Here is a 27,763-nt window from a genome sequence, read left to right on the forward strand (position 1 = left end):
ACACCGGGTCGGAACTATGTTTTGTCCTCCGAATGAAACTCGTGAACTGGTGGGGAGCGCCAAAGTCGTATATTGGTCAGACGATGCGTACCGTCGAGGATCGATGGCGTGAACACCAGAGGCGCGCTCGACTGATGTATCCGAGCAAGTCGGCGGTCGCTGAACATTGTTTGTCGGAAAATCACGACATGGAGTACGAACGCACGGGGATTCTGGTACAGACGTCGAGATACTGGGACAGCGTTGTTAGAGAGGCCATCGAATTTCGCACCAATGACGACCTCATAAATCGTGACTGTGGCTATAATCTTAGCAAGGCTTGGGAACCAGCGATTGGGTTAATCAAGAGTAAATCGAGCAAACGTATACTTGTGACGACCACGGCGGACAGAGCCATCACTCCGACGTCATCTCAGACGCCGTCGCAATCTGTTCCACCGCGCGACCGTGGTGCGGGGCGAGGACAGCGGAGGGAGCGCGCCGCGGGCGGAGGGTATTTAAATCGGCCGCCGCCGCGACCGAACCCAGTTCCCTCTGAGCAGCCATAGCGTACGGATCTCCGTGCCGGCACGTTCACAGGAGCTCAGTCCGTCAGTTGACCTGATGATGGCGACATGTATGATCGCCGAAATACTGTGCCCGTTGGACACTGTAGACCGGCAGTACACCCGTGGATATATTTTGAGTACAGAGGTATTTCTTATCTCATGCAGCTTGTCGTTTCGCCAAAGGCATTGCAGCCGTCGTCTTTCATTCTTTCGTTTCCGGTACCACGTGTTAAGGTGTTTTACGACAAGAAATACTCCGCTTAAGACAGTATCTTTCCATTCAGAACTCTCGATGTCGTCAGTTTATAGTACCTTGCCCCTAAAACTTGAGCGTAGGTCGTTGTTGCTTAATGGCCACGCTGGACCAGCGCCCTTAATTCCTCAAAGGACGTCGTTCTCCGCATTTAGACGAAGCAAGGAGCACAAGCGTTGGCCTTTGCGGGCAGTCACAGTTAGATTTCCTAGGGAACTTCCTCCTGCGTTTCATGCTACTGAAGCTGTCAATTTTTTTCCTTATTTTACGCTCATGGAAACGGAAAGTGCTACATCATGAATACCTTGACAAAGCGCCACCGTACTGATATTTCGGGATTGGGATACCTGTGGGATATGTTGGTTAAAATGTTGTTTAGTTGTGAGCTTACTTTCAGTATTTTCGGTAAGAAATTCATTCGTACAGATGAAGGCTGAGGTAAGATCATGGAGGCTGTCGGTGGTGTCTAACATTTCTGGAAGGTTTCAGGTGTAGATCCCAACATAGCACCTGCAGCTCAGTTGACTATAGCACAGCGACTGCAGGGCATCAGCGGCATAAAGAGTAGGCGTGGATCCTTCTAGAAGTACTATTCCACTAGAGATCGTAAAATTGTTCACCGGCTCTGATAAGTAGATCATTATCCGGGTGAAGATAAGTGATCAGAAACGGACTCTGACTACGAGTATAGTATTCGGGTTGCATACTTCAGAAACCACGCCACCGCTGTTACATGAGTGCTAACCGGCTGCGTTCGTTTCCGCTGTCGTCCCGCGAGTATGACGAGTCAGAGAACTGTGGCGCTGCTGTCACACTCGTCGACTCGTTCTCTCTTGCTGAATCACGCAGAAGTGATGCAGTCCTCTCAGGGGACGTGAAAACGCACGTGGGCGAGTATATGGTGATGTTACATAGTGGGATTCCATGTTACGACGCACCGCGAAGCGTGAAATAAAAGATATGACGTGTTACATTTTTGCATTTCGGAGAGGAACGTGGCCAACGAGGTGCGCCACTGTTTTATGTCACAAACAGAACGTAGAAACCGCCATGTTGTATGGCGCTAAACATAAAATAGAGTACGTGATACGAATATAAACTGTTTCAAGGCATCAGAAAATTGAGTATTTCTCGAAAACGCATCTTTTCGCTACGAGTTGTTGTAATAACATGACAAGAAACTTCTTGTCGGTAGGTAACGGCTTCGCATAGTTGATGTTTTTAGTGTTATATTTTGTGTGCCACGTAAGTATACCGTTTCAGCACTACAGTAAAATGATGATCTACAAAAAGCGCGTCTTTTGGTGCAATTTGCATATTAAATATCGAATAATGATATTTAAATTCAGTCTTTAGGCAGTGTATATCATATACGGGACCGAGCGAGGTGGCGCAGTGGTTAGCACACTGGACTCGCATTCGGGAGGACGACGGTTCAATCCCGTCTCCGGCCATCCTGATTTAGGTTTTCCGTGATTTCCCTAAATCGTTTCAGGCAAATGCCGGGATGGTTCCTTTGAAAGGGCACGGCCGATTTCCTTCGCAATCCTTCCCTAACCCGAGCTTGCGCTCCGTCTCTAATGACCTCGTTGTCGACGGGACGTTAAACACTCACCACCACCACCATCATATACGGAGACGAAGCAGCCCTGTTGAAACCGTAGCGCAGTTGATAGTGTCGTGAGCAGAGAGCTAAGGAGAAAGTTGTAATCGGTTTGCGTCATAACAATTCAAAATCTTTTCTTTCACCATTTGCTTTCTAAAAGATTCTAGGTCTTTCTCATTCATTTAACAGATCTCAAAAGTCGATGTTATTTATTATAAATTATGCGTCTGCTGCAACTCTTGATCCAAATGCAAACGGCTGGAATGTTTCCCCAGCGGCCAGAAATCTTAACGTGACTGCCAGTCTATGTTAGTAAGTTAACCGAAGTTACACACTGAAAGTTTTAGCTATTATGAAACTTTCTGTAAAATATATACTGCATATCTGTCTCTGGATTTATGGACTGATTCATATTTGCATCTTGTCGGTGAACATCTTTTTCAATGATGATGAGCAGCTTTGAAAAAAAAATCTCCTCTCTCTTTCGAATGAAATTACGAGACGAATCTCGATCTTGAAATGTGATGTACGTTATGTCAGAGTGTTGGTAGTCAATGAAACATCGAGAATACGGGTATTATTAAACTGACAGTAGACACTACACCTTACTTATATTCAATTTTAAACCGAAAATGGGGTAAAAATGCAAATGAGTTAACTAATAAATTCGACTAGCGTGTATCTCAGATCTTTGTACAGGATTATGTAATTTTCCGCTTGCAGAAATTGGCAGGTGAAGCCATTGACGAGCCCAGAATCTTTTTCACGATTTTCTCCGCTCTTCTTCGAAAATCGCTGACAGAGTTAACTCAGCTATTTCACGAGCGTGCATTTTCATAAAGGAACTGTGCGGTTTGTGAGCCAAATCCGTCTCTCGTAAGGTCGGAGGTCCCGTCCACGTCCTCGTCAACGTTAGCTGCCCCGTTGCGTCGGAGGACTTCGTTTTAGGCTAGTCGTGACTTATTGTTAGGATGGAAGATGAGTACACGATCTTGCTGGTGTAAAGTGGCATTGACAAGGTGAAATGACTGACTGTAAGGGACCAGATGTGAGACTGAAGAGTGTAAGACGAAAATTAATTGATGCGAAGTACACTACTGGAAATGCGCTCCATTAGGGGAGGAGTGAATCTGGAATACGTTTCACACTTCAGGCGAAAAACACTAAATGTCGACCAAAGCAAACAAAATTCTTGTATTTTTGTTTATTCCATCACCACCATGACAAAAACATATGTGGTGCGTCAAACGAAAACAGGACACAGATTAACGTCACTCTTATATCCCTGCCACAAAAAAGCGCCCTTCTTTTGTATTCATTTGCTTATGGCAACCTGCGTTTATGAACTAACAGCGAGTAGCGTAGCTTATCAGTCGTTTCTGCAATTTATTTTAATAATGTAATATTTAGAGATTGCAGTTCATCCTCATTTCACGTTTTATCGTACTGTAGTTACAGATTCGGTAACATCTCGAAAGTGTGCATCCTATGTTAATGTAATTGTTAGACATTCTCTGAATAGATAGTAAATATTAAAATAAATTTACAGCCGTCTTCGAAAACGTTTTTCCTACGTAAGCGTATATACACTAAAGCGCCAAAGAAACTAGTGTAGGCATGCGTATTCAAATACAGTGGTACACAAACAGACAGAATACGTCGCTGCGGTCGCCAATGCCTATATAAGACAACTAGTGTATTGCGCAATGGTTAGATCGGTTACTACTGCTACAATGGCAGTTATCAAGATTTAAGTGAGTCTGAACGTGGTGTTATAGTCGGCTCACGAACGATGGGATACAGCATCTCCGAGGTAGCGATAAAGTGGGGATTTTCCCGTACGACCATTTCATGAGTGTACCGTGATTGTCATGAATCCGGTAAAACATCAAATCTGTGACATCGCTGCTGCCGGAGAAAGATCCGGCAAGAACGGGACCAAAGACGACTGAAGAGAACCGTTTAACGTGACAGAAGTGCAACCCTTCCGGAAATTGCTGCAGTTTTCATTGCTGGGCCATCAGCAAGTGGCAGCGTGCGAACCATTCAATAAAACATCATCGATATGGGATTTTGGAGTCGAAGGCCCACTCGTGTTTCCCTGATGACTGCATGACACAAAGCTTTACGCCACGCCTGGACCCGTCAACGGCGACATTGGACTGTTTATGACAGGAAACACGTTGCCTGGTCGGACGAGTCTCGTTTCAAATTGTATCGATCGGATGGACGTGTACGGATATAGAGGCAACCTCATGAATCCATAGAAAAAGTAGTAAATTTGTGGTAAGTTCGTATAGGACCAAACTGTGGTGGTCATTGGTCCCTAGGCTTACACACTACTTAATGTAACTTACATTAACTTACGCTACGGACAACACACACACCCGTGCCCGAGGGAGGACCGAATCTTCGACGGCTACCCCGCGTGGCGAATCCATGGATCCTACATGTTGGCAGGGGACTGCTCAAGCTGGTGGAGGCTCTGTAATGGTGTGGAGTGTGTGGAGTTGGAGTGATATGGAACCCTTGTTAGGTCTAGATATGACTCTGACAGGTGGCACATTCGTAAGCATCCAGTCTGCCTACCTGCATCCATTCATGTCCATTGTGTATTCCGACAGATTTGGGCAATTCTAGTAGGACAATGTGACACTCTGCATGTCCAGAATTGCTACAGAGTGGCTCCAGAAACACTCTTCTGAGTTTAAACACTTCCGCTGGTCACCAAGCTCTCCAGACATGAGCATTATAGAGCATATCTGGAATGCCTTGCAACGTGCTATTCAGAAGAGATCTCCATCCGCTCGTACTTTTACGGATTTATGGACAGCCCTGCAGGTTTCATGGTGTCAGTTCCCACCAGCAATATTTCAGACATTAATCGAGTCCATGCCACGACGTAATGTGGCACTTCCGCTGGTTCGCGTGGGCTCTACATGATGTTAGGCGAGTGTTCCAGTTTCTTTGGGTCTCCAGTGCATAACCAGAACAAAATCCATGCCAACCGATCAGTCGTTGATATTGCTATATAACTTGCTTCTTTCATTTAGGTTGCTCGAACATTTTGTGACATCTCAGCTTGCACTTGACAAGGCTACAAAACCGAAATCATGATTGTATCAAATAAATGAATAGGAAATGGCAGTCTAATGGCGGAAATTACTTTCAAAATGATTGCTCATTTAGCGCCGGGACTGTCGCAAGTCCGCGGTTATATTTGCGAACTCTTGTACTCGCTCTCCTTTCTGAGCGAATCAAGTCCGCTTGTGCCTGACAGCAGACTCAGATGAAAAGTGGGCTGCGGCGGAGACTCACATGTCTAGTACACGGGAGCACGGAGACAGCGTGACTGGAGATGACGTCACAAGACTTGCTGGCGCGTTTACAGCGAGCATGCGGAGCTCATTTCTGACCTCTAGTACAGATGATCATCAGTTACCCCGTTAACAGACTAGAACGGATTGCTGTAAGCTCGATGGTTCAAATGGCTCTGAGCACTATGGGACTTAACATCTGAGGTCATCAGTTCCCTAGAACTTAGAACTACTTAAACCTAACTAACCTAAGGACATCACACACATCCAAGCACAAGGCAGGATTCGAACCTGCGACCGTAGCGGTCGCGCGGTTCCAGACTGAAGCGCCAAGAACCGCTCGGCCACACTGGACGGCTACTGTAAGCTCGACTGAGACATCTAGTTGTCATGCATCGTTTGCTAGGCACAGCGTACGACAAAAAAAGGAGATTTGCATAGTGTAGTGTCAGAGTCAGCTGGGACACTGAACAGCATTTTATGATTTTCGGTGAATAATCTCGCATCTGTTTGTGGCTTTCAGATCGCTGCCAACCTGCCCACAGACAACCTGCTGGAAGGTCACAGAGAGCGGCGACTCTTGAGACGTACATTTTCTCAAAGTCTCGAATCAGAGTGTGAGGAGTTATTGTATATGACAACAAAACGGATCTGGTAACTGGTGAACGGAAGCTGAATGTACGCTCGTATGTGGCAAAAACGGGAAGCCCATGATACCAAACAGCACATTCCATCAGAATAATTGAAGAGCAATTCACACCTCACAAATGTCTTGAGGAATGATCAGGTCGTTGACTGGGTTGCTCCGTCTGTAGACTTGTAACCCACAAAACATCTCTGGGATGCACATGACACAACATATGTATCAGACCTGGTAAGAAATTTCTAAGGATGACACTCGGAAGCTTTCACTCTCATGCCACAACGAACACAAGAGTATATCATTGCCACTGGATCTCACACATCATGCTAGTGAGGATGAATAAGTTTTCTTCTGCCAAACGAGGATTCGCCCTTACGACCTGTTCCGGCCTCACCATCTCTTAGTCTGTCTTTCCACGCCCCATCTTCCAACAGGTTAATATTCCATAGCTTGCCGAGGGATTCTCTGAGATTACATACGCAATACATCCTCTTTACAATCAGATATTCTTTGAATTACTGTTTTAGTAAATAGCTGTTCCCCCCCCCCCCCCCCCATCTGTTGTTCCCTTATTTGATTTCTTATGTTGTCTTCTCTTGTGTAGCCTTTCACGGATCCAAAGAACTTCATTTCAGATGTTTCATGTTGTCTTAGATCTTTTGATCTTAATGTCCAACTTTCTGCTCAATGTACACATATAAAAAAATTTTTTTTCATCACTCTGGTTCCCAGAACTCCTGAAGATAGACACTGACTGTGGATACTGTATCACAGACATAGTCCCTTTGACTGTTCAGAGATGTAACTAAACCCGCCCAAAGATGTAAACAACCATGCATGAACAGCGCCTATTAGACGTAGGTGGTCCGACAGCCGATCAGTTCGTCATTCCATCAGGAAGGAGGTACACGGCTCGTGTTCTCTGTAGTTCAGCCACGCCTAGACAGTCAAAACCGCGGTTCGATCGAGTGCGCATTGTCACTTTGTGCCAGGAAGAGCTCTCAACAAGGGAAGTGTCCAGGCGTCTCGGAGTGAACCAAAGAGATGTTGTTCGGACATAGAGGAGATACAAAGAGACAGTAACTGTCGATGACATGCCTCGCTCAGGCCTCCCAAGGGCTACTACTATAGTGGATGACTGCTACCTACGGATTATGGCTCGGAGGAACCCTGACAGCAATGCCACCATGTTGAATAATACTTTTTGTGCAGCCACAGGACGTCGTACAATAGGCTGAATGATGAGCAACTTCATTCCAAACGTTCATGGCGAGGTCCATCTTTGCAACCACGACACCATGCAGTGCGGTACAGATGGGCCCAACAACATACCGAATGGACCGCTTAGGACTGGCATCACGTTCTCTTCTCCGATGAGTGTCGCATATACTTTCAACCTGACAATCGTCGGAGACGTGTTTCGAGGCAACCCGGTCAGGCTGAACGCCTTAGACTCACTGTCCAGCGAGTGCAGCAAGGTGGAGGTTCCTCTGACCGATAGTGCAACCATATTGGCAACATTTTGGGGAAGCACTCGTCTTCATGGACGACAATTCACACCCCCATCGAGCACATTTTGTGAATGACTTCCTGCAGGATAACGATGTCGCTCGAATAGAGTGGCCAGCATGTTCTTCAGACATGAACCCTATCGAACATGCCTGGGATTGATTTACGTGACCCACCGACCACCCTAAGGGATCTACGCCAAGTCACCGTTGAGGAGCGGGACAATCTGGACCAACAGTGCCTTGATGAAGTTGTGGATAGTATGCCACGACGAATACCGACATGCGTCAATGCAAGAGGATGTGCTACTAGGTATTAGAAGTACTGGTGTGTACAGAAATCTGGACCACCACCTCTAGAGGTCTCGGTGTATGGTGGTACAACATGAAATGTGTGGTTTTCATGAGCAATAAAAAAGGAGGAAATGATGTTAATGTTGACCTATTTTCCAATTTTCCGCGAAGGTTTCGTAACTCTCGGAACCGAGGTGATGTAAAACTTTTTTTGATGTGTGTAGTACTGTGGGCAGTGCAATGACTTTACAAAAATTCATTTGGGTTTCTATTCTTGTTTTACCCTTCAGTATTCTTATTGTGCCACATAGATGATGACAGGTATGGTGTTCCTCATTTATATATTTATCTACTTCAAAAGCTATATCACATCCTAGATACTGGATATGGGACACCTGTTCCATTATTATATTGTTAAAGATTTTCTTAGTGCTTAACGGGTATTTTCCTGAAAAGGTTATTTTTTATTGTTGATATCTTTAGATTATATTTTAGGCTTATATTGTTTAATTTGTGTACCGCAATTTGTAGTATGTCTTGATTGTCCTGTAAAGTTACCCAGTCGTCGGCAAAAAGCTTCCTATTGAGAAGTTTGCCGGGCGCAGTTCCTATACCTTCATACTTTCCTAACCAGGTCGTCGCTGTGGATGTTGAATAGTCTAAGTGACATACTACAGCCTTGCCTTACCCCCTGGCTTATCTCTACGTCCAGCGGCAGCTCTATTCTTATTTTGGTATTTTTGTATGAAACTTGGCACGCACTTATCAGTTGTCTGGGGGAACTCTGTTCTCAATTATTGATGACAGATTTATTCTGTGGATGCAGTAAAATGCCCTCTCAAAGTCGATAAATGCTAGGCGTTTCTCAAAATTGAATTCTCTTTTTGTACAATTTTTTTCAAAGTTAAATCATTGTCGGCAAAAGAGCTTCCTTTATGGAAACCTGCTTGCTGTTCTGATAACATTCAATCAGAATCGTTTGGAAGCCTTTCATTAATTACTTTCCCGTAGATTTTATAAGAAATATTCAGAAGATTGATTCCTCTGTAATTACTTGTTACTTCTTTCCCCTTTTTCCAACAGTAAAATAAGCACCTCTCCATCGCTCCATCTTTCTGGTACTGGACACACTGAGCTATGCTGGCGGGAGCTACGCTCCATGCTCTTTGTAGGGCCACCCATGCCAGATGGGTCAGTAGGTAACACACCAGACAAAGAGTAGCCCCTCCAGGGGTTCCCTTCCTGGGAGTATGTGTGCGGCGACCCTATGTGCGCTTAGCCAAGTCTGACATTGCTTCCACTTACTTGTGTTAGACCTTTTGTTTTCTTTTCTATCGGTCTTTCTTGGCCAAGTCTTGTTTTTTTCCGACAATATTGTGTTGCGAGGCCCGAGGCTGCCTTTCATTTTCATTCTCTAAGCCTACCGAGCATGGGGGGGGGGGGGGGGGGAGGGGGGAGGGGAAGGCCTCCTTGGGCATTTTGAAGCCACCCTTCCTAGGGGAGCAAACCCTTAACAAAAAACCTGTTCCTCCAAGTTGGGGTTTATGGGATAAGGCTGATAATCTGCCGACGTAAAAGTCTTCATTGTCGCAAGCTTTAAAATAAACCTCGCGTAAAAACCGTAAATAATGGACAAAAGACCATGCAAAGAAAAGGCTGAGAACTGCATAATAAAGGATGTACAGGGTCTAGGGACGCATGAAGCTGAACCCAACAATGTAGTCAAAGATTAAAATGTCAATATAGCAATCATTACAGAAACCAAAAAGAAGCTCAGAAGGGCCAAATACGTAAAAGATTACATTGAGGTATGCTTCACATTATGTTATGCTCCATTATACATTATGTTACACTCTATCTGAGGAAAGAGCGTGTAATGGAGTGGAAGTATTGATAGACAGAAAAAGGGGAGATAACGTTACGGCAATAATCACTACTGAACGAAAGTGTCATCACAGTAAGACTGGAATTTGATAGAGGCCATCTTGCAACTATAGAAACCGATGCGCCAGAAGAAGGGAAGAAGGAAGAAACAGATCTTTACCACGAAGACTTACTTAAACACCTGTATAAAATAGACCTTGTCATCTTGCAGGAAGAGTCAAATCTAAGAATAGGTAAAGAACCCATCCACCATTTGATCGGCAACAATTGTGAAGATACAATTAAGGAAAATAGAATGAAATTGAGAGTCTGTCACCTTTAATGAACTGGAAGTGACAAATACATTTTTTAATGCGAAAGATATACAGGGTGTTACAAAACGGTACGGCCAAACATTCAGGAAACATTCCTCACACACAAATAAAGAAAAGGTGTTATGTGGACATGTGTCCGGAAACGCTTAATTTCCATGTTAGAGCTCATTTTAGTTTCGTCAGTATGTACTGTACTTCCTCGATTCACCACCAGTTGGCCCAATTGAAGGAAGGTAATGTTGACTTCGGTGCTTGTGTTGACAAGCGACTCATTGCTCTACAGTACTAGCATCAAGCACATCAGTACGTAGCATCAACAGGTTAGTGTTCATCACGAGCATGGTTTTGCAGTTAGTGTAACATTTACAAATACGGAGTTGGCAGATGCCTATTTGATGTATGGATTAGCACGGGGCAATAGCCGTGGCGCGGTGCGTTTGTATCGAGACAGATTTCCAGCACGAAGGTGTCCCGACAGGAAGACGTTCGAAGCAATTGATCGGCGTCTTAGGGAGCACGGAACATTCCAGCCTATGACTCGCGACTGGGGAAAACCTAGAACGACGAGGACACCTGTAATGGACGAGGCAATTCTTCGTGCAGTTGACGATAATCCTAATGTCAGCGTCAGAGAAGTTGCTGCTGTACAAGGTAACGCTGACCACGTCACTGTATGGAGAGTGCTACGGGAGAACCAGTTGTTTCCGTACCATGTACAGCGTGTGCAGGCACTATCAGCAGCTGATTGGCCTCCACGGGTACACTCCTGCGAATGGTTCATCCAACAATGTGTCAATCCTCATTTCAGTGCAAATGTTCTCTTTTCGGATGAGGCTTCATTCCAACGTGATCAAATTGTAAATTTTCACAATCATCATGTGTGGGCTGACGAGAATCCGCACGCAATTGTGCAATCACGACATCAACACAGATTTTCTGTGAACGTTTGGGCAGGCATTGTTGGTGATGTCTTGATTAGGCCCCATGTTCTTCCACCTACGCTCAATGGAGCACGTTATCATGATTTCATACGGGATACTCTACCTGTGCTGCTAGAACATGTGCCTTTACAAGTACGACACAACATGTGGTTCATGCACGATGGAGCTCCTGCACATTTCAGTCGAAGTGTTCGTACGCTTCTCAACAACAGATTCGGTGACCGATGGATTGGTAGAGGCGGACCAATTCCATGGCCTCCACGCTCTCCTGACCTCAACCCTCTTGACTTTCATTTATGGGGGCATTTGAAAGCTCTTGTCTACGCAACCCCGGTACCAAATGTAGAGACTCTTCGTGCTCGTATTGTGGACGGCTGTGATACAATACGCCATTCTCCAGGGCTGCATCAGCGCATCAGGGTTTCCATGCGACGGAGGGTGGATGCATGTATCCTCGCTAACGGAGGACATTTTGAACATTTTCTGTAACAAAGTGTTTGAAGTCACGCTGGTACGTTCTGTTGCTGTGTGTTTCCATTCCATGATTAATGTGATTTGAAGAGAAGTAATAAAAACGAAAGTTGGTAGGCGTATTTCCACATCTGAAACATGATGTCATTTCAGATTTCGCACCAGTCGCATAAGAGTGACGCTACTAGCGCCACTACGAGGATGCAAATCAGGTTTACTTCAAATATGCGCTGTAACGGTCGTGAGCGTTACTTACCTTTTAGATTGGACTTAGTCAAGAATGCCTTTAAGGCGACAAGGATACCAATACATCACTGAGTTTTAACAAGTTCGTCTAATAGGGCTTGAGAAGCTGGATATTCTTTCTGCGATGCTACAGAAATACTTGGCAAGAAAGTATCCTCTGCACTTGATTTCAGGCTACGGTGGTAGCGAGAGTGTACGGTTGCCAGAAGACTGGGCTCTGGACGGCTATATGGCACTACCGAGAGGGAAGGCCATCGTGTTGGGCATATGAGTCCGTCGCATCGTACTGCATCTGCAGCAGCAATTTCAACAACAGTTTGCACCACAGCGATAGAATGAACTGTTACAAATCGCTTACGTCAAGGACAGTACCGCGCCAGACGCTTTGTGTGTCAAGTGAGGGCTCATTGGGGGCAGGGTGAAGGTCTGTTGTATTTTCTGATGAAAGCTGGTTCTACCTCGGTGCCTGTGAGGGCTGTGTGTTGTTTAGATTAAGGTCAGTTGGGAACCCGCACCCACTCTGCGTGCTAGACACACTAGACCCCTCACCTGGAGGTATAGTCTGGGGTGCGATTCGTATGACAGCAGGAGCACTCTCGTGGTTATCCCATGCACCCTGACTGCATTATTGTATATCAGTCTGGTGATTCGACGTATTATGCTGCTATTCATGAATAGCATTATAGGGGCGTTTACCAACGTGCTCTACAGAGTGTCGGCATGTTTGCATGCTTGCATTCAACATCCTGGCGGTTATACCGGTTATTAATGTACCAGAATTTCACATTTGCAATGTAATCTCCCGCTTACATTAACCTGTGATGTTGCAATGTTAATCGCCACGCGGGAGTAGCCGAGCGGTCTGGACGCTGCAGTTATGGACTGTGCGGCTGGTCCCGGCGGAGGTTCGAGTCCTCCCTCGGGCATGGGTGTGTGTGTTTGTCCTTAGGATAATTTAGGTTAAGTAGTGTGAAAGCTTAGGGACTGATGACCTTAGCAGTTAAGTCCCATAAGATTTCACACACATTTGAACATTTTGCAATGTTAATCACTTAAATATGTTGCCTAGACAAACGTATTCGCGAAATTTCTTTACTCAGAATTAATTATTTTTGATGTTGCCATTTTGTTTTCCGTCAGTGGAAATACACACGGTCTTCAAGAGGCCACAGATCTCTTATTGATTACAAAATAGGAAACAATAATCTAGCTTCAAGGGTGTTAGATATACAAGTGTATAGAGGGACAACGTGACTACAGACCATTTCTTGTTGAATGAAAGATCCAGTTTTGGGAAAGATGTAAGAAGCAGAACAAGAAGAAAAATCAAAGAAACTCAAACAAAATATTTAAGGTGCATCTGCTCCAAGGAGAGAGTTTAAAGAACCTATGTCAGTGGAGGCTAATTAAGCTATTCCAACAAACGCCTTCATGCGGAGATCTAACTGAAGAATGGACAAACATAAAAAAATAGTAAAATATAAGTCGCTAAAGAAGTACTGGCTGAAAAACCCTTAACGAATCGCAAAACGGGACTTAAGATTTGGAACGAAGAGCTAGAAGAAGCCGTATAACGGAAAAATAAAGCACATACAGCGTTCTTACAGAAACAGACCAAGGAAGCTAGAGGAAAAATAATGAAATCAGAAAGAAACTAAAACAGTAAGACAGGCACATAAATCTTCGTGGGAGGCATTTAAAAGCAGTATTGAACAGGATACGCATGGTAGACAGGAAACAGCATATAAACTGATCAGACAACTTAAACGAGGTGACAAAGATACTGCAAATATACAGGGTGAAAAGCATTTAAACCGACAAACTCTGGGAGGTTGTAGGGGACATCAAAACAAATATTTTTCCCTAACGTCATTTTTTCCTATGGGGAGTATTTAAACCGGCAGAGGAAGATTTCTCTGGCGACAAATTAATTAAACCAAGAAAAAAGGCCAGAGGGGACATATCTGGGGATCGAGCAGGCCATGGTACAGGACCACCTCTGCCAATCCACGTTTCTGGGAATCGTCGGTCCAGGAATCGACGCACACGACGACTGAAATGTGCCGGCGCCCCGTCATGTTGGAACGACATGCGTTGTCTTGTAGGGAGCGGGACGTTTTCCAGCAATTCTGGCAATCGAGAAAATTGTAATAGTGCCTGCCATTTAATGGCCTAGGTAGCAGATACGGCCCAGTTAAACAGTCTCCAACAACACCGACCTACACATTAACGAAGAACCGCACTTGATGAGCGCTAGTAATTGTGGCATGTGGGTTATCCTCACTCTAAACACGCGAATTGTGCATGTTGAAGACTCCATCACGCCCGAACGTTGCTTTATCGGTAAACAACACAGAGGATGGAAATATAGGATGCATTTCACAGTGTCCCAGGTACCACTGCGAAACCTGTGCTCTGGGTGGATAATCAACTGATTCCAGGTTGTGGACACGCTGTAAGTGAAATGGACGTAAGAATTGCTCTCGAAGGACTGTTCTTAGATTCGTCTGATTCGTCCCCATGCTACGTGCAATCGCACGAGTGCTGATTGAAGGATCCCGCTCCACATGCTGCAAGACAGCTTCCTCAAATTGCAGCGTACTTACCGTGCGACAGCATCCCTGTCCAGGTAATCTGCTAAATGACCCGGTCTCACGCAGACGTTGGTACACAGCAGCAAAGGTCGCATGATGCGGGATACGGCGATTAGGATATTGTTGATAAACACGCTGTGCAGCTCGTCCGATGCCGGCCGCGGTGGTCGTGCGGTTCTAGCGCTGCAGTCTGGAACCGCGGGACTGCTACGGTCGCAGGTTCGAATCCTGCCTCGGGCATGGATGTGTGTGATGTCCTTAGGTTAGTTAGGTTTAAGTAGTTCTAAGTTCTAGGGGACTGATGACCTCAAATGTTAAGTCCCATAGTGCTACGAGCCATTTGAAGCACGTCCGATGTGGTGCGCTACATAGTATGCACCAAGCATGTCAGTGTACTCACTCCAGGTGTATCGCTCCATTAGTAATCAGAGACAATGCACTACTACACTGGTGGACAGCAGTTGCCTACAACTGAAGAGTGTAATACGGCCTCCACCGGTTTAAATAATCCTCATAGGAAAAAATATTTGTTTTGATGTCCCCTACAACCTCCCAGAGTTTGTCGGTTTAAATACTTTTCACCCTGTATAACTATCAGTCCTTCAGAAGACTGGATACATCACTACAAGTAATTTTGGTATGATACGGACGTAGAAGTGCCCACGGAAGAGAAAGCAGAGGAAGGAACAGATCTAATATACTTGATGGAACTAAAACACGCATTCGAAAAAAAACAAAAAAAAAAACAGAAAAGCGCCTGGGTTAGATGGAATTAACTCAGAACCGACAATATGTGGTGGGATATCTCTAGAATTCAAAATGCTCCACATCTATAACAAGTGTTGTCATACAGGTGAAATACCAGAAGAATAGACATCAGTTTAGAATGTAATGAAAGTTCAATCGTTTATTGCCCGTAATGTGACAAACATTTCTACACATTGTTATATCGGGCTGGGGTTTATCTGGCGACTATTGCCATGTTTGCATCAATATGTTTGTTCTCAATAACCTAAACTGCCACGCCTACAAGTTCTCTCTTCTAGAACGTTTTCTTTTACACTCTTCCCAAGTCTGATCGAGCTATGTGGGACAATGGTTAAACTACCGAGACCGCTTTCGGCAGAAGTGGCTTTCAGATCCTGATCTGCAATCCAGATGTGGGTTTTCCCTCGTTTCGTAAATCAACTTTAGCATGCTACCATAAACGGGTTTTCCTCGTTTATTATATTTAAACATATAAGTAGCATGGAGAGCTGTATCAAACCAGTCTCAGGACTGAAGACCACAACAACATTGGCTGTTATACATACTGTATATGACCCGTCTCTCCCTTTCACTTACCCCTACTTTTCTCAGAATTTCGAACATCTTGCACCACTGTACACTGTGGAACACTTTTGCCAGGTCGACAAACGTGTCTTGATTTTTCTTTAGTCTCGCTTCCATTATTAACCTCAACGTTAGAATTGCCTCTCTCGTGCCTTTACCTGTCCTAAAGCCAAACTGATCGTCATCTAGCGCATCCTCAAATTTATTTTCCATCCTTCTGTACATTATTTTTTCTAGTAAGCAGCTTGGATGCCTGAGCTGTTAAGCTGATCATGCGGTAGTTCTCGCACATGTCAGCTCTTGCCTTCTTCTGAACTGTGTGGATGGTGTTTTTCCGAAAGTCAGATGGTATGTCCCCAGACTCATACATTCTACACAACAACGTGAATAGTCGTTTTGTTGCCACTTCCCCCAACGATTTCAGAAATTCAGATGGAATATTATCTATTCCTTCTGTCTTATCTGACCTTAAGTTCTCCAAATCTCTATTAAATTCTGATTCTAGGATTGGATCCCCTATCTTTTCTAAATCGACTCCTGTTTCTTCTTCTATCACGTCAGACAAATCTTCTCCCTCATATAGACTTTCAATGTATTCCTTCCACCTATTCGCTCTTTCCTCTGCATTTAATAACAGTGGGATTCCCGTTGCACTCTAAATGTTATCACTCTTGCTTGCAATGTCACCGAAGTTTGTTTTGACTTTCCTGTATGCTGAGTCTATCCTTCCGACAGTCATTTCTTTTTCGATGTCTTCACATTTTTCCTGCAGCCATTTTGTCTTAGCTTCCCTGCATTTCCTATTTTTTTCATTCCTCAGCGGCTTGTATTTCTCTATTCCTGAGTTTCCCGGAACATTTTTGTACTCCCTCCTTTCATCGATCATTTGAAGTATTTCTTGTGTTATGTATGGTTTCTTTGCAGTTACCTTCTTTCTACCTATGTTTTCCTTCCGAACTTGGGTGATGGCTCTTTTCAGAGATATCCATTCCTCTTCAACTGTACTGGGTACTGAGCTATTCCTTACTGGTGTGTCTGTAGCCTTAGAGAACTTCAACCGTATCTCGTCATTCCTTAGTACTTCCGTAACCCAATTTTTTTGCGTATTGATTCTGTCTGACTAATTTGTTAACCTTCAGCCTATTCTTCATCACTACTACATTATTGTGATCTGAGTTTATGTCTGGTCCTGGGTATGCCTTACAATCCAGTATCTGATTTCGGGATCCCTGTGTGACCATGATGTAATGTAACTGAAATGTTATCGCACGGCCTTTTCCAAGTGTATGTCCTCCTCATGCGATGCTTGAACAGAGTATCTGCTATTACTAGCTGAAACGTGTTACAGATCTCAATTATATTTTCATCCCCCTTTACATACTCTATTGCCCTTTCAATATCGTCATACACCTTCTCTATGTCTTCATCTTCAGTTTGCGACGTCGGCATGTATACCTGAACTATCATTGTCGATGTTGGTTTGCTGTCGATTCTGATAAGAACAACCCTATCACTGAACTGTTCACAGTAACTCAGTACGAGGGGGTAGGGCTCCATTAATCGTCGACAGTTGAAACGTACAGCAAACAATGGTACTCCTTAGGAAAGTGACGGCAACGGATAGGAAGGAACGCCGGCCAGGGTGGCCGAGCGGTTCTAGGCGCTACAGTCTGGAACCGCGCGACCGCTACGGTCGCAGGTTCGAATCCTGCCTCGGGCATGGATGTGTGTGATGTCCTTAGGTTGGTTAGGTTTAAGTAGTTCTAAGTTCTAGGGGACTGATGACCTCAGAAGTTAAGTCCCATAGTGCTCAGAGCCATTTGAACCATTTGATAGGAAGGAGCACCAGCTGCACTCAGTTCCTATGCTGTGGGACCTTATCTGCGTATTGCAGAAGCTATTCCGGCAGTCACTAGCGTATGTTGGGAAAAACTATGCCTATCGTATGGGCTCAGAGACGATACTGGGACCATTCCAACGACTAGCAGAGGAGGTGGAGAATGCCAGCCTTGTTCAGGGACTTGCAACGGAGCTGACGATCGACAGCATTATTCCCAGAACAGATCGTTACCCGCTTGTTCTCATAATCTGATGACAGAGTGTACGCCTTTAACGTTGACAGTCCTCACATGGTAGGACTGGGATATCTGAATGCGGAGTATGTAGATGCAAATGGCGATCTGTCCGTGTAATGGGGCCCCTTGTCCACCATCCTTGTGGCAGACACTTCTATCGCTGCCCTTCTGCGGCTGTTAGGCTCTCCCCAAGGGAACCTGGTGCGTTTTCTGACCCCATTTCAGCAGCCCAGTCACTGAACGGGGAAAGGGTCGACGACGGCTCGTGTTCGCGGGCTTCAGTCATGGGAAAGTCTGGGGTGGTTGAGGCCACCGTTCTGTCCGTGTTGTCGGATGCTTCCTTGGGGGCGGTACTGGTAGAGTCCATTGGCAACGACGCGTCAGAGTCGCGTCGGCATCTTGCTCCCTGTCTCCTCCCCGTTGGTCATCTCCCGTTGAGAGGCGGAGTTTCTTATGACGCTTCGGCGCGACCGCTGTGTCCACCCCTGTGGAGAGACAGGGGTCAGTACCTGCGGGCATGGGCCGGCGTCCGGAACAGACGCCTGTGGTACGACGACGGTGGTGTGGTGGCGGGCGTTGTGTCCTTCAAGGGCGTCTCGTCGTGCGGCGCCGCCGTCACGGCGTCGTCGGCGGCTGAGCTCGCGGTCGCGTGGGACTGCAGCATGGACGCGGCGTCTTCCACGTACGTAAGCGATAACGCAGTCGGCACAGCTGACTGTCCAGGCCGCGCTCGAGCCAGTTTGATCGGACGTGGCCTTCCTGTCCACAGCCGGCTCACGTCCCAGGTTGACCGTCGTAAATAATGATGGCTCGCCAAGCGCCGATGAACACGTACGACGGCACGTGTTTGCGGAGTTCGATGCGTACCTGTCGGACTCCATTGAGAAGGTGATAAGTTTCAAAGGTGTTCCACTTCTCCTGCATGTAGCTTAGGACCGTGCCATGTGGACGTAATGCGCCAGTGACGAGAGCGGACGGGACTTCGAACGGCATTTCGAATATGCGCACCGTACGTATTGCCACACCCGCGTTGTCCATGGTGACCGTGCTGGGGTCACCGTCTGCATGGCGAAAGCGGTAGCCGCTGGTGGAACGTCGGAGTAGATTGTCACATGCCTCTTCGTTCTTCATCTTGAGACAGACAGATTGTACTGGAAGTGATAGACAGATGTATGCCTATGAGCTCGTGGGAATAGACATGCACGTCGCCTCTCAAAAATCGTTCGATTTCATAAGCCTTTGGACGTGCGAGGGAATCGTCGAACGTGAGTTTTATCGTCGCCCGGCGGTAAGAGAATGCCATATCTAGCGACAGCTCTAAGTCACAACAATGAAACGCAGTGCGTCGCGCAGCGAGTAAACAAACACGTCCGGAGCGCTGCTCAGCGCGCCGCGCATCCGAGTCTTGTCACGCTAAATGCCTTCTGCTCCCCCTAGACCACGGGTGTTCTGCTAATCTACCGATAAGAAGAACCATCATTATTCTAAGCAGATCAGTAACTGTAGCCGGAGACAATGAATTTTAGCTCCTTTTTGATTTCTCAAGTCATATCTATTACAGAAAATTCTAGTACGGTATGCCTACAGTACCGCTACTTCGTTGACACTATCGAAGATACGACTGACGTTCCGTTTTTAAATTGAAATAATAAAATTAATTCCAAGGGCTCGACGATAATTAGGTGTCGTATTATGACCATAGGTCGATAGTGGCCCGTTTACACAGTATATGGCAAATTTTGCTGTGTCTTAGATATCAGGAACCCACACATAGTAATGGCATAATCTGAAAGTCAGATTCATGTCTGAGGGAAGTAGTGAACTGGCTTTGATTTACTAAGCATCTATGTCACCCGCAGGCCAGGGCCTGCACGTAAGTCGCCCACTCACTGAATGACAGAACGTATGCTTAGAGTCAAAGGGCCTGCCGGAGTGGCCGAGCGGTTCTAGGTGCTTCAGTCTGGAACCGCGCGACCGCTACGATCGCAGGTTCGAATCCTGCCTCGGGCATGGATGTGTGTGTTGTCCTTAGGTTAGTTAGGTTTAAGTAGTTCTAAGTTCTACGGGACTGATGACCTCAGATGTTAAGTCCCATAGTGCTCAGAGCCATTTGAACCATTTTTTAGAGTCAAAGATAAGTTCCGTTCCGGAGACTCTACTCGTTTCCCAACAATGCAAGATTGCTCACCTGAGTGTGCTGCCGTTGGTGAAGATGTAGAAGGCCACTTCTGAGCGCTCCTGCTGTATTCTGGTCACCAGTTTGCCCAGGTCCGTGGCTATTGTCACCTGAAACAGATCAGGGAATCAAAGGTTACGTAAGCTTAGTTACTCGAAGGAAACTTATAGTGGGGAAAGAAATAGTTACTCCCCAATGGTTGCTCGACACTAAAATATGCTTGGTATTACGTTCGACGTTGTTAACAGTAATGCATTGCAACTGTTGCGCCTCCATCATTCAGTCATATTTGGGCATATTGACAAACGACAGACGAAATACATCGACAAGTCACACTTACAAGCCAGTTAACTTTTTAAAGCTCCATATGTTTCGAGCATACGCCGATGGATCGTCAGTTTACTACGTATATATCTATACTTGTAATTATTTTCGTTATTATCGTGGGGCTAACATAATCTACATTTTTTTGCGTTTCCGAATAGGCCTACAGTATTACACTCTCGTGAGTGTCATCAAGAAAATCCCCACCTGGTGCGCATCCTCCATCAATTCCTGCCCCTTACACCTGTTCCCCTATTCCCCGGCCCGACCCCCAGCTCCACCCCAACGAAAGAGTCCGAAACTGAACTGTGTCGCACTTATACTGCCGTAGCTTGTGATAGACTATTTCTCGGTTCAGAATAAAACACATCACAGTTTATCAGAACTGGCATCCAGAAAAAATAGTCCGAGTAAATCTACGCTTGGAGGATGTTTAGAACAATACAATAAAAATTATTCATTACCATCTATGCTAATACTTCCTCTCTAGAATAATTTTTTGCAGTCTATGTTGAGATTGACAATGGCCTCGTCGCAGTGGTAACACCATTTCCCGTCGGATCACCGAAGCTACGCGCTGCTGGGCTTGGCCACCACTTGGATGGGTGACCCTCCGGTATGCTGAGTGCTGTTGGCAAGCGGGTTGAACTTAGCCCTTGTGAGGCAAATTGAGGAGCTACTTGACTGAGAAGTAGCGGCTTCGCTCACGAAAACTAAAAGGCCGGGAGAGCGGTGTGCCGACCACATGCCCATCCATATCCACATTTGGTGACGCCGATATGCTGAGGACGACACGGCGGTCGGTTATTACCCATGGACCTCCCGAGGCCTCTTCGGACGGAGTTTAGTTTTTTAGTTCTATGTTGACATCGGGCAACCTCCAAATTCCGACGTAGCGCACTATATTTGATCTTTTAAGGATAGTTATGAAATCAAAAAAGATTATTAATTTTTTGTGGTGGTCTTTAGTCCGAAGACTGGTTTCATGCATATCTCACGGCGTTATTCTGTGCAAGAATCCTCTTCTCCGAATAACTGCTACAACTCACATCGTTTTGAACCTGCTTGCTGTACTCGTCTTTTGGTTTCCCTCTACAATTTTTATTTCCCCCCCCCCCTTCCCCCTCTCCCCGGCACCTCAAATTACTTTTCTCCCCAATTATACTGAGTGCCTCTCCAACAGATCTACCTATATAATATTCACCATTATTCTGTGGCACCAAATTCAAAGGCTTCTCTTCTGTTCTTGCTGTACTGCTTATCGTCCACGTTTCTCTTCCGTAAATGTCTACGCTGCAAACAAATGCTTTAGGGAAAGCTTTCCTAACAGAGAAAATCATAACAAGTCTCTTCTTCAGAAACGCTTTTCTTGCCATTGCTAGTCTACATTTTATACCGTCTCTTTTTCCGCAATGATCAGTTATTTTACTGCGCATGTAGCAAAACCCATCTACTCGTTTGATTTAATTCGAACACATTCCATGACATTTGTTTTGCTTTCGTTGATGTTCATCTTATAGCCTCATTTTAAGACACCGCTCATTCTCTTCAGCTGCACTTCCAAATATTTTGCTGCCTGTGACAGAATTTCACCCACATCGGTAAATTTCAAAGTTTTTCTTTCTTCTCCCTGAACTTTAATTCTCTCGTCTCTTTGGCTTCCTTTGTTCCCGATGTACAGAGTGAAAAACATAGGACAACAGCTATAAACCTTTCTCATGCCTGTCTTAACCGTTGTTTCCTTTTCATCTCCATCGATTCATGTAACTGCTGTCTGGTTTCTTTCCAAGTTGAAAGTAACATTTTGCTTCTTGTACTTGACCTCAGCTACCATCAGAATTTCAAATAGTGCATTACAGTCAGCATTGTCAAAAACTTTTCTTTAAAAGCTAAAAAGTAGTTTTGCCTTTCTTTAACGGGTCAGTATAGCTTCCCGTGTACTTATATTTTTCCGGAACCTAGAACTATCTTCCCCGCAGTTGGCTTCTAACGGTTTTTCCATCATTCCGTAAATAATTCGTGTCAGTATTCTGCAACGATAATTACTTAGACTAATAGTTCGGTAATTCGGTAAGCACCTGCTTTCTTTTGAACTGGAATTATTACGTTCTTCTTTAAGTCTGCATGCATTTCCTCTGTCTCATTTCGGGTCATTCAACTGCCCTGACCGTTTTATATTAACCCGCGCTACGACTGTATCAGGAATGGCATGCAGACAGACGACCGCCATATACTCGATATACACTCCTGGAAATGGAAAAACGAACACATTGACACCGGTGTGTCAGACCCACCATACTTGCTCCGGACACTGCGAGAGGGCTGTACAAGCAATGATCACACGCACGACACAGCGGACACACCAGGAACCGCGGTGTTGGCCGTCGAATGGCGCTAGCTGCGCAGCATTTGTGCACCGCCGCCGTCAGTGTCAGCCAGTTTGGCGTGGCATACGGAGCTCCATCGCAGTCTTTAACACTGGTAGCATGCCGCGACAGCGTTTACGTGAACCGTATGTGCAGTTGACGGACTTTGAGCGAGGGCGTATAGTGGGCATGCGGGAGGCCGGGTGGACGTACCGCCGAATTGCTCAACACGTGGGGCGTGAGGTCTCCACAGTAGATCGATGTTGTCGCCAGTGGTCGGCGGAAGGTGCACGTGCCCGTCGACCTCGGACCGGACCGCAGCGACTCACGGATGCACGCCAAGACCGTAGGATCCTACGCAGTGCCGTAGGGGACCGCACCGCCACTTCCCAGCAAATTAGGGACACTGTTGCTCCTGGGGTATCGGCGAGGACCATTCGCAACCGTCTCCATGAAGCTGGGCTACGGTCCCGCACACCGTTAGGCCGTCTTCCGCTCACGCCCCAACATCGTGCAGCCCGCCTCCAGTGGTGTCGCGACAGGCGTGAATGGAGGGACGAATGGAGACGTGTCGTCTTCAGCGATGAGAGTCGCTTCTGCCTTGGTGCCAATGATGGTCGTATGCGTGTTTGGCGCCGTGCAGGTGAGCGCCACAATCAGGACTGCATACGACCGAGGCACACAGGGCCAACACCCGGCATCATGGTGTGGGGAGCGATCTCCTACACTGGCCGTACACCACTGGTGATCGTCGAGGGGACACTGAATAGTGCACGGTACATCCAAACCGTCATCGAACCCATCGTTCTACCATTCCTAGACCGGCAAGGGAACGTGCTGTTCCAACAGGACAATGCACGTCCGCATGTATCCCGTGCCACCCAACGTTCTCTAGAAGGTGTAAGTCAACTACCCTGGCCAGCAAGATCTCCGGATCTGTCCCCCATTGAGCATGTTTGGGACTGGATGAAGCGTCGTCTCACGCGGTCTGCACGTCCAGCACGAACGCTGGTCCAACTGAGGCGCCAGGTGGAAATGGCATGGCAAGCCGTTCCACAGGACTACATCCAGCATCTCTACGATCGTCTCCATGGGAGAATAGCAGCCTGCATTGCTGCGAAAGGTGGATATACACTGTACTAGTGCCGACATTGTGCCTGCTCTGTTGCCTGTGTCTATGTGCCTGTGGTTCTGTCAGTGTGATCATGTGATGTATCTGACCCCAGGAATGTGTCAATAAAGTTTCCCCTTCCTGGGACAATGAATTCACGGTGTTCTTATTTCAATTTCCAGGAGTGTATGTTCACTCTTAGGGCTTTGGGCGACTGTTAGCAAACGAAATCATACGCTAAAATACACAAGTGAGGATTGGCAATGAGTTACACGATCATTTTGTACCAAGACATACCTTACTTATGCCATACTTATCCAAGTGTCTCAAATCTTTCTTTGTGAAATTAGCGGTATAGTCATAAAGGTTTCGTTGTCGTCGTAGGTTTATTCCGTTTATAGTGTTCAATATTTCAAAAATGGTTCAGAAACATTGACTTATACAGTGTGTTTCACCATCGCAAACAACGAAATTAACAGGAAATTTCAAAACTGATGACATGTAAGTAACAACTTTCAGGTATGTAACCCAATAAAAAGGTTAATTTATGACTCGCCGTGTTAATGTGCTAAAATCGTTTTATAAACAAAATTTGTGCAATAGGTCTAAGATGTCTTCGTGTGCTTTACCCCTTTATTCTGTGACATTTTGACAATATGCTTCACGCTTTCACAGTCAACAGGCCAACAACGTTGTTCTCTCATGTGGCGATGGATAAAACGACATCAGTAGGGGCAGCTGATTCAGCAAGTGTATCTTGCGCACCAGGTGGAATAGTTTTGTCATGGCTGACTCTCCTAAGGATACTAGTAGTTCTCAGGAAATGTCGTCAGTTCGAGAGGTCTTGATTCGGCCTAGATCTTTCAGATCACTGTCAGATTCTTCTCGGAGTATCATTGTACACTCCTTCCTCTTTTCAGCTTTCCATTCATTATTTGGTACTGGTTTTCCATCTGACCTCTTGATGTTCATGCAGCTGTTTCTCTTTTCTCCAAAGGCATCTCCAATTTTCTTGTAGACGGCATTTATCTTTCCCCTAATTACACATCATTCTATATCTTTACATTTGTTCTCTAGCCATTCCTGCTTAACCATTTTTGCACTTTCTGTCAGTCACATTTTCTAGGCGTTCGTATTCCTCTTCGGATTCTACATCTACTGCATTTTTATATTTTATCACTTCGTCAATGAAATTCAGTATTTAAACAGTGAAAACTCCAGGTTGAAATGTCAACTATATAAGGAAAAGGACAGACTGCCACTCATCGTAAAGACGACAAGTTGAGTTGCAGACACATACAACGAGAAGAAGGCTTTTGCCGAAAGCTGAATGTGTAACCGTCGTTTTGTTGTGCCTATTTGCAACTCAACTCAATATTTCATGTGATATCTAAAGATTTCTACTAGGCCAAGTCTTTTTGCTCATGTGAGCCATTGCTACCTTCAGTACTTCATCCCTCAAAGGTTCTTTACACTGTTTCAGTCAATCGTTGCGAAATGCTCACTTTGATACTCTCAACAACCTCAGCTTTTGTAGCTTATACGAGACCCGTCTCCTTTATTTCCTGATTAATAATCGTTTATTTATTTACTTTTCTATATATGAAGGATATCAACATACACTCTAAGACAAAACAAAACAACGCCCGACCAAAGAATTATCTAAATGGTACGGAAATCGATAGATATCGTGTACCTGGTCATTGGTGCTCATTTCGAAGCGGGCCTCATAAATGAAAACGATTTAGGCATTGAAATTCCAGGCGTAAGACGTTTCTGCAGACGCATCGGACAGCGGTGGCATAAGAATCTCACTGTTGCCGCCGTGCGGCCCGACTAACAGGAATGGTGGTCTGGGGTGCCATTTTGTTTCCCTTTGGTTGTCGTTCGCGGCACCCTTGCAGTACAGCGGTACGTCGACAACATTCTACGCCTCGTCATGGCAAACCATCCTGGGCTTGCGTTTAAGCAAGATAATGTCCGTCCACATGCGGTGAGAGTTTCTACTGCTTGTCTTCGTGCTGTCCAAACCGTACCTTGGCCTGCAAGGTCGCCGGATCTCTCCCCAGTTGATAACGTTTGGAGAATTATGGGCAGGGTCATCCGATCAGATCGGGATTTTGATTATCTGACTCGCCAATTGGACACAGTTTGGCACGATATTCCTCAGGAGGACACCCAACAACTCTGTCAATCAATACAAAGCCGAATAACTGTCTGTATAGGGGCCAGAAGTGGACTAAGATATTCCTGACTGTGTGAATTTGTGAAGCTGTTTATCTTGAATAAGTCATCCAAATTTTCTTAAATTATAATCTTTTATTTGTCTGTACATGTATATGACATCTACCGATTTCATCCCATTCGGATAATTCCTTCATGGTGTTTTTTTTTTTGTTTTTATCTAAGGCTGTATGTCGTGTACTTACTCATTTCCACATATTTCAATAATCGTCTACTGGGCCACTTAAAAGAATTATGTTTACTAGTGAATCGTTGAATTATCGATTACATCACTTGAAAAAGTACGGCGGCGCATCGCACTTACGGACATCACACCTTCTTCAAAGAAAAGTGCTTCAGCTGCAAATTTAAAAAGTTTCTTCTGTAAAATGATGCAGCTCTATTTTAGTAGCAAAAGCTCTGCCGATTTTTGGCATAAATTAATTGAAAATGATTTTCAAGAAACAGTAAGAAGTAATTCTATGCGTAAGTGAATTTCGACGTTACCTTATATCGCGCAACGGGTCAGTACAAAATGAAGAACTTGTCACTTAAGAGCACAATGTGGTGCTACAAACAAACAATACAGGCTGAATGAAGGAGCTTATGACTAAGGAACACACGTACCTTTACATCTCTCCCTCTCTCTCTCTCTCTGTCTCTCTCTCTCTCTCTCTCTCTCTCTCTCTCTCTCTCTCTCTCACACACACACACACACACACACACACACACACACACACATTTCAATTGATTGGTAAGTGGGTAAAACTGAAATAATTTCTCATGCCGAAGGAGTGGTGAAACGCAGACGATATGAGACACACACAGGCAGAGAGAGATATAAACCGGAAACGGCATCCTTATCTGGCATTCCATAATACTGTATAAGCACTTTGGGTTGCTTTTATGAGATTGTTTGCTAGGGGTCGGTATGCTATTATGGTTACATAAATATGGACGAAAGACAGCGGACCGTGTTATTATGCTAGCAACTCAGGCCTTGTGCTACTAAAAGGATTGCAAGGACGCGTTTTATGAAACAACACATTTTTTTCCTGCTAAATTATTTATGAAAATATGATATTAGCAAAGAAAGAAGAGCAGTATGATACAGTGCTAAGGTAGAGAATTGATATAGACCCAGGAATCGTATTAATTCATATACTTTCGTTTCAGAAAAACTGTATCCGCCTTTTGAGAGCGTTACTTCCTGTAATCTACTAAACAGTTTGAAGCATCGTTCACATGTTAAAACTTCGTTGCAAACGAAGAGAAGAAACAGCTTTGAACCTTTTGAGGTGGGAAACTAGAAAGTTAACCGTCCGCAAACCGCTCAGTTACCCTAATTAAAGACGTATAGCCGGCCGTTGTGGCCGAGCGGTTCTAGGCCCTTCACTCTGGTAACGCGCGACCGCTACGGTCGCAGGTTCGAATCCTGCCTCGGGCATGGATGTGTGTGATGTCCTTAGGTTAGTTAGGTTTAAGTAGTTCTAAGTTCTAGGGGACTGATGACCTCAGTTATTAAGTCCCATAGTGC

At 45.3% G+C, this 27,763-nt stretch overlaps 1 protein-coding gene across 1 annotated transcript in view; it reads right to left on the reverse strand.

Moving 5' to 3' along the window:
• The window catches only part of LOC126474185 (receptor-type guanylate cyclase gcy-19), a 438,242-nt gene that overhangs the window by 322,581 nt on the left and 87,898 nt on the right, over positions 1-27,763 (reverse strand). Inside the window, exon 2 of the mRNA XM_050101647.1 lies at positions 20,215-20,312. Within this exon, the coding sequence (XP_049957604.1) occupies positions 20,215-20,312 (98 nt within the window). The remainder of the gene's footprint in view (positions 1-20,214; positions 20,313-27,763) is intronic.

Source organism: Schistocerca serialis, chromosome 4, assembly GCF_023864345.2.
Source record: "Schistocerca serialis cubense isolate TAMUIC-IGC-003099 chromosome 4, iqSchSeri2.2, whole genome shotgun sequence".
In the NCBI taxonomy this organism is placed as follows: Eukaryota; Metazoa; Arthropoda; class Insecta; order Orthoptera; family Acrididae; genus Schistocerca; species Schistocerca serialis.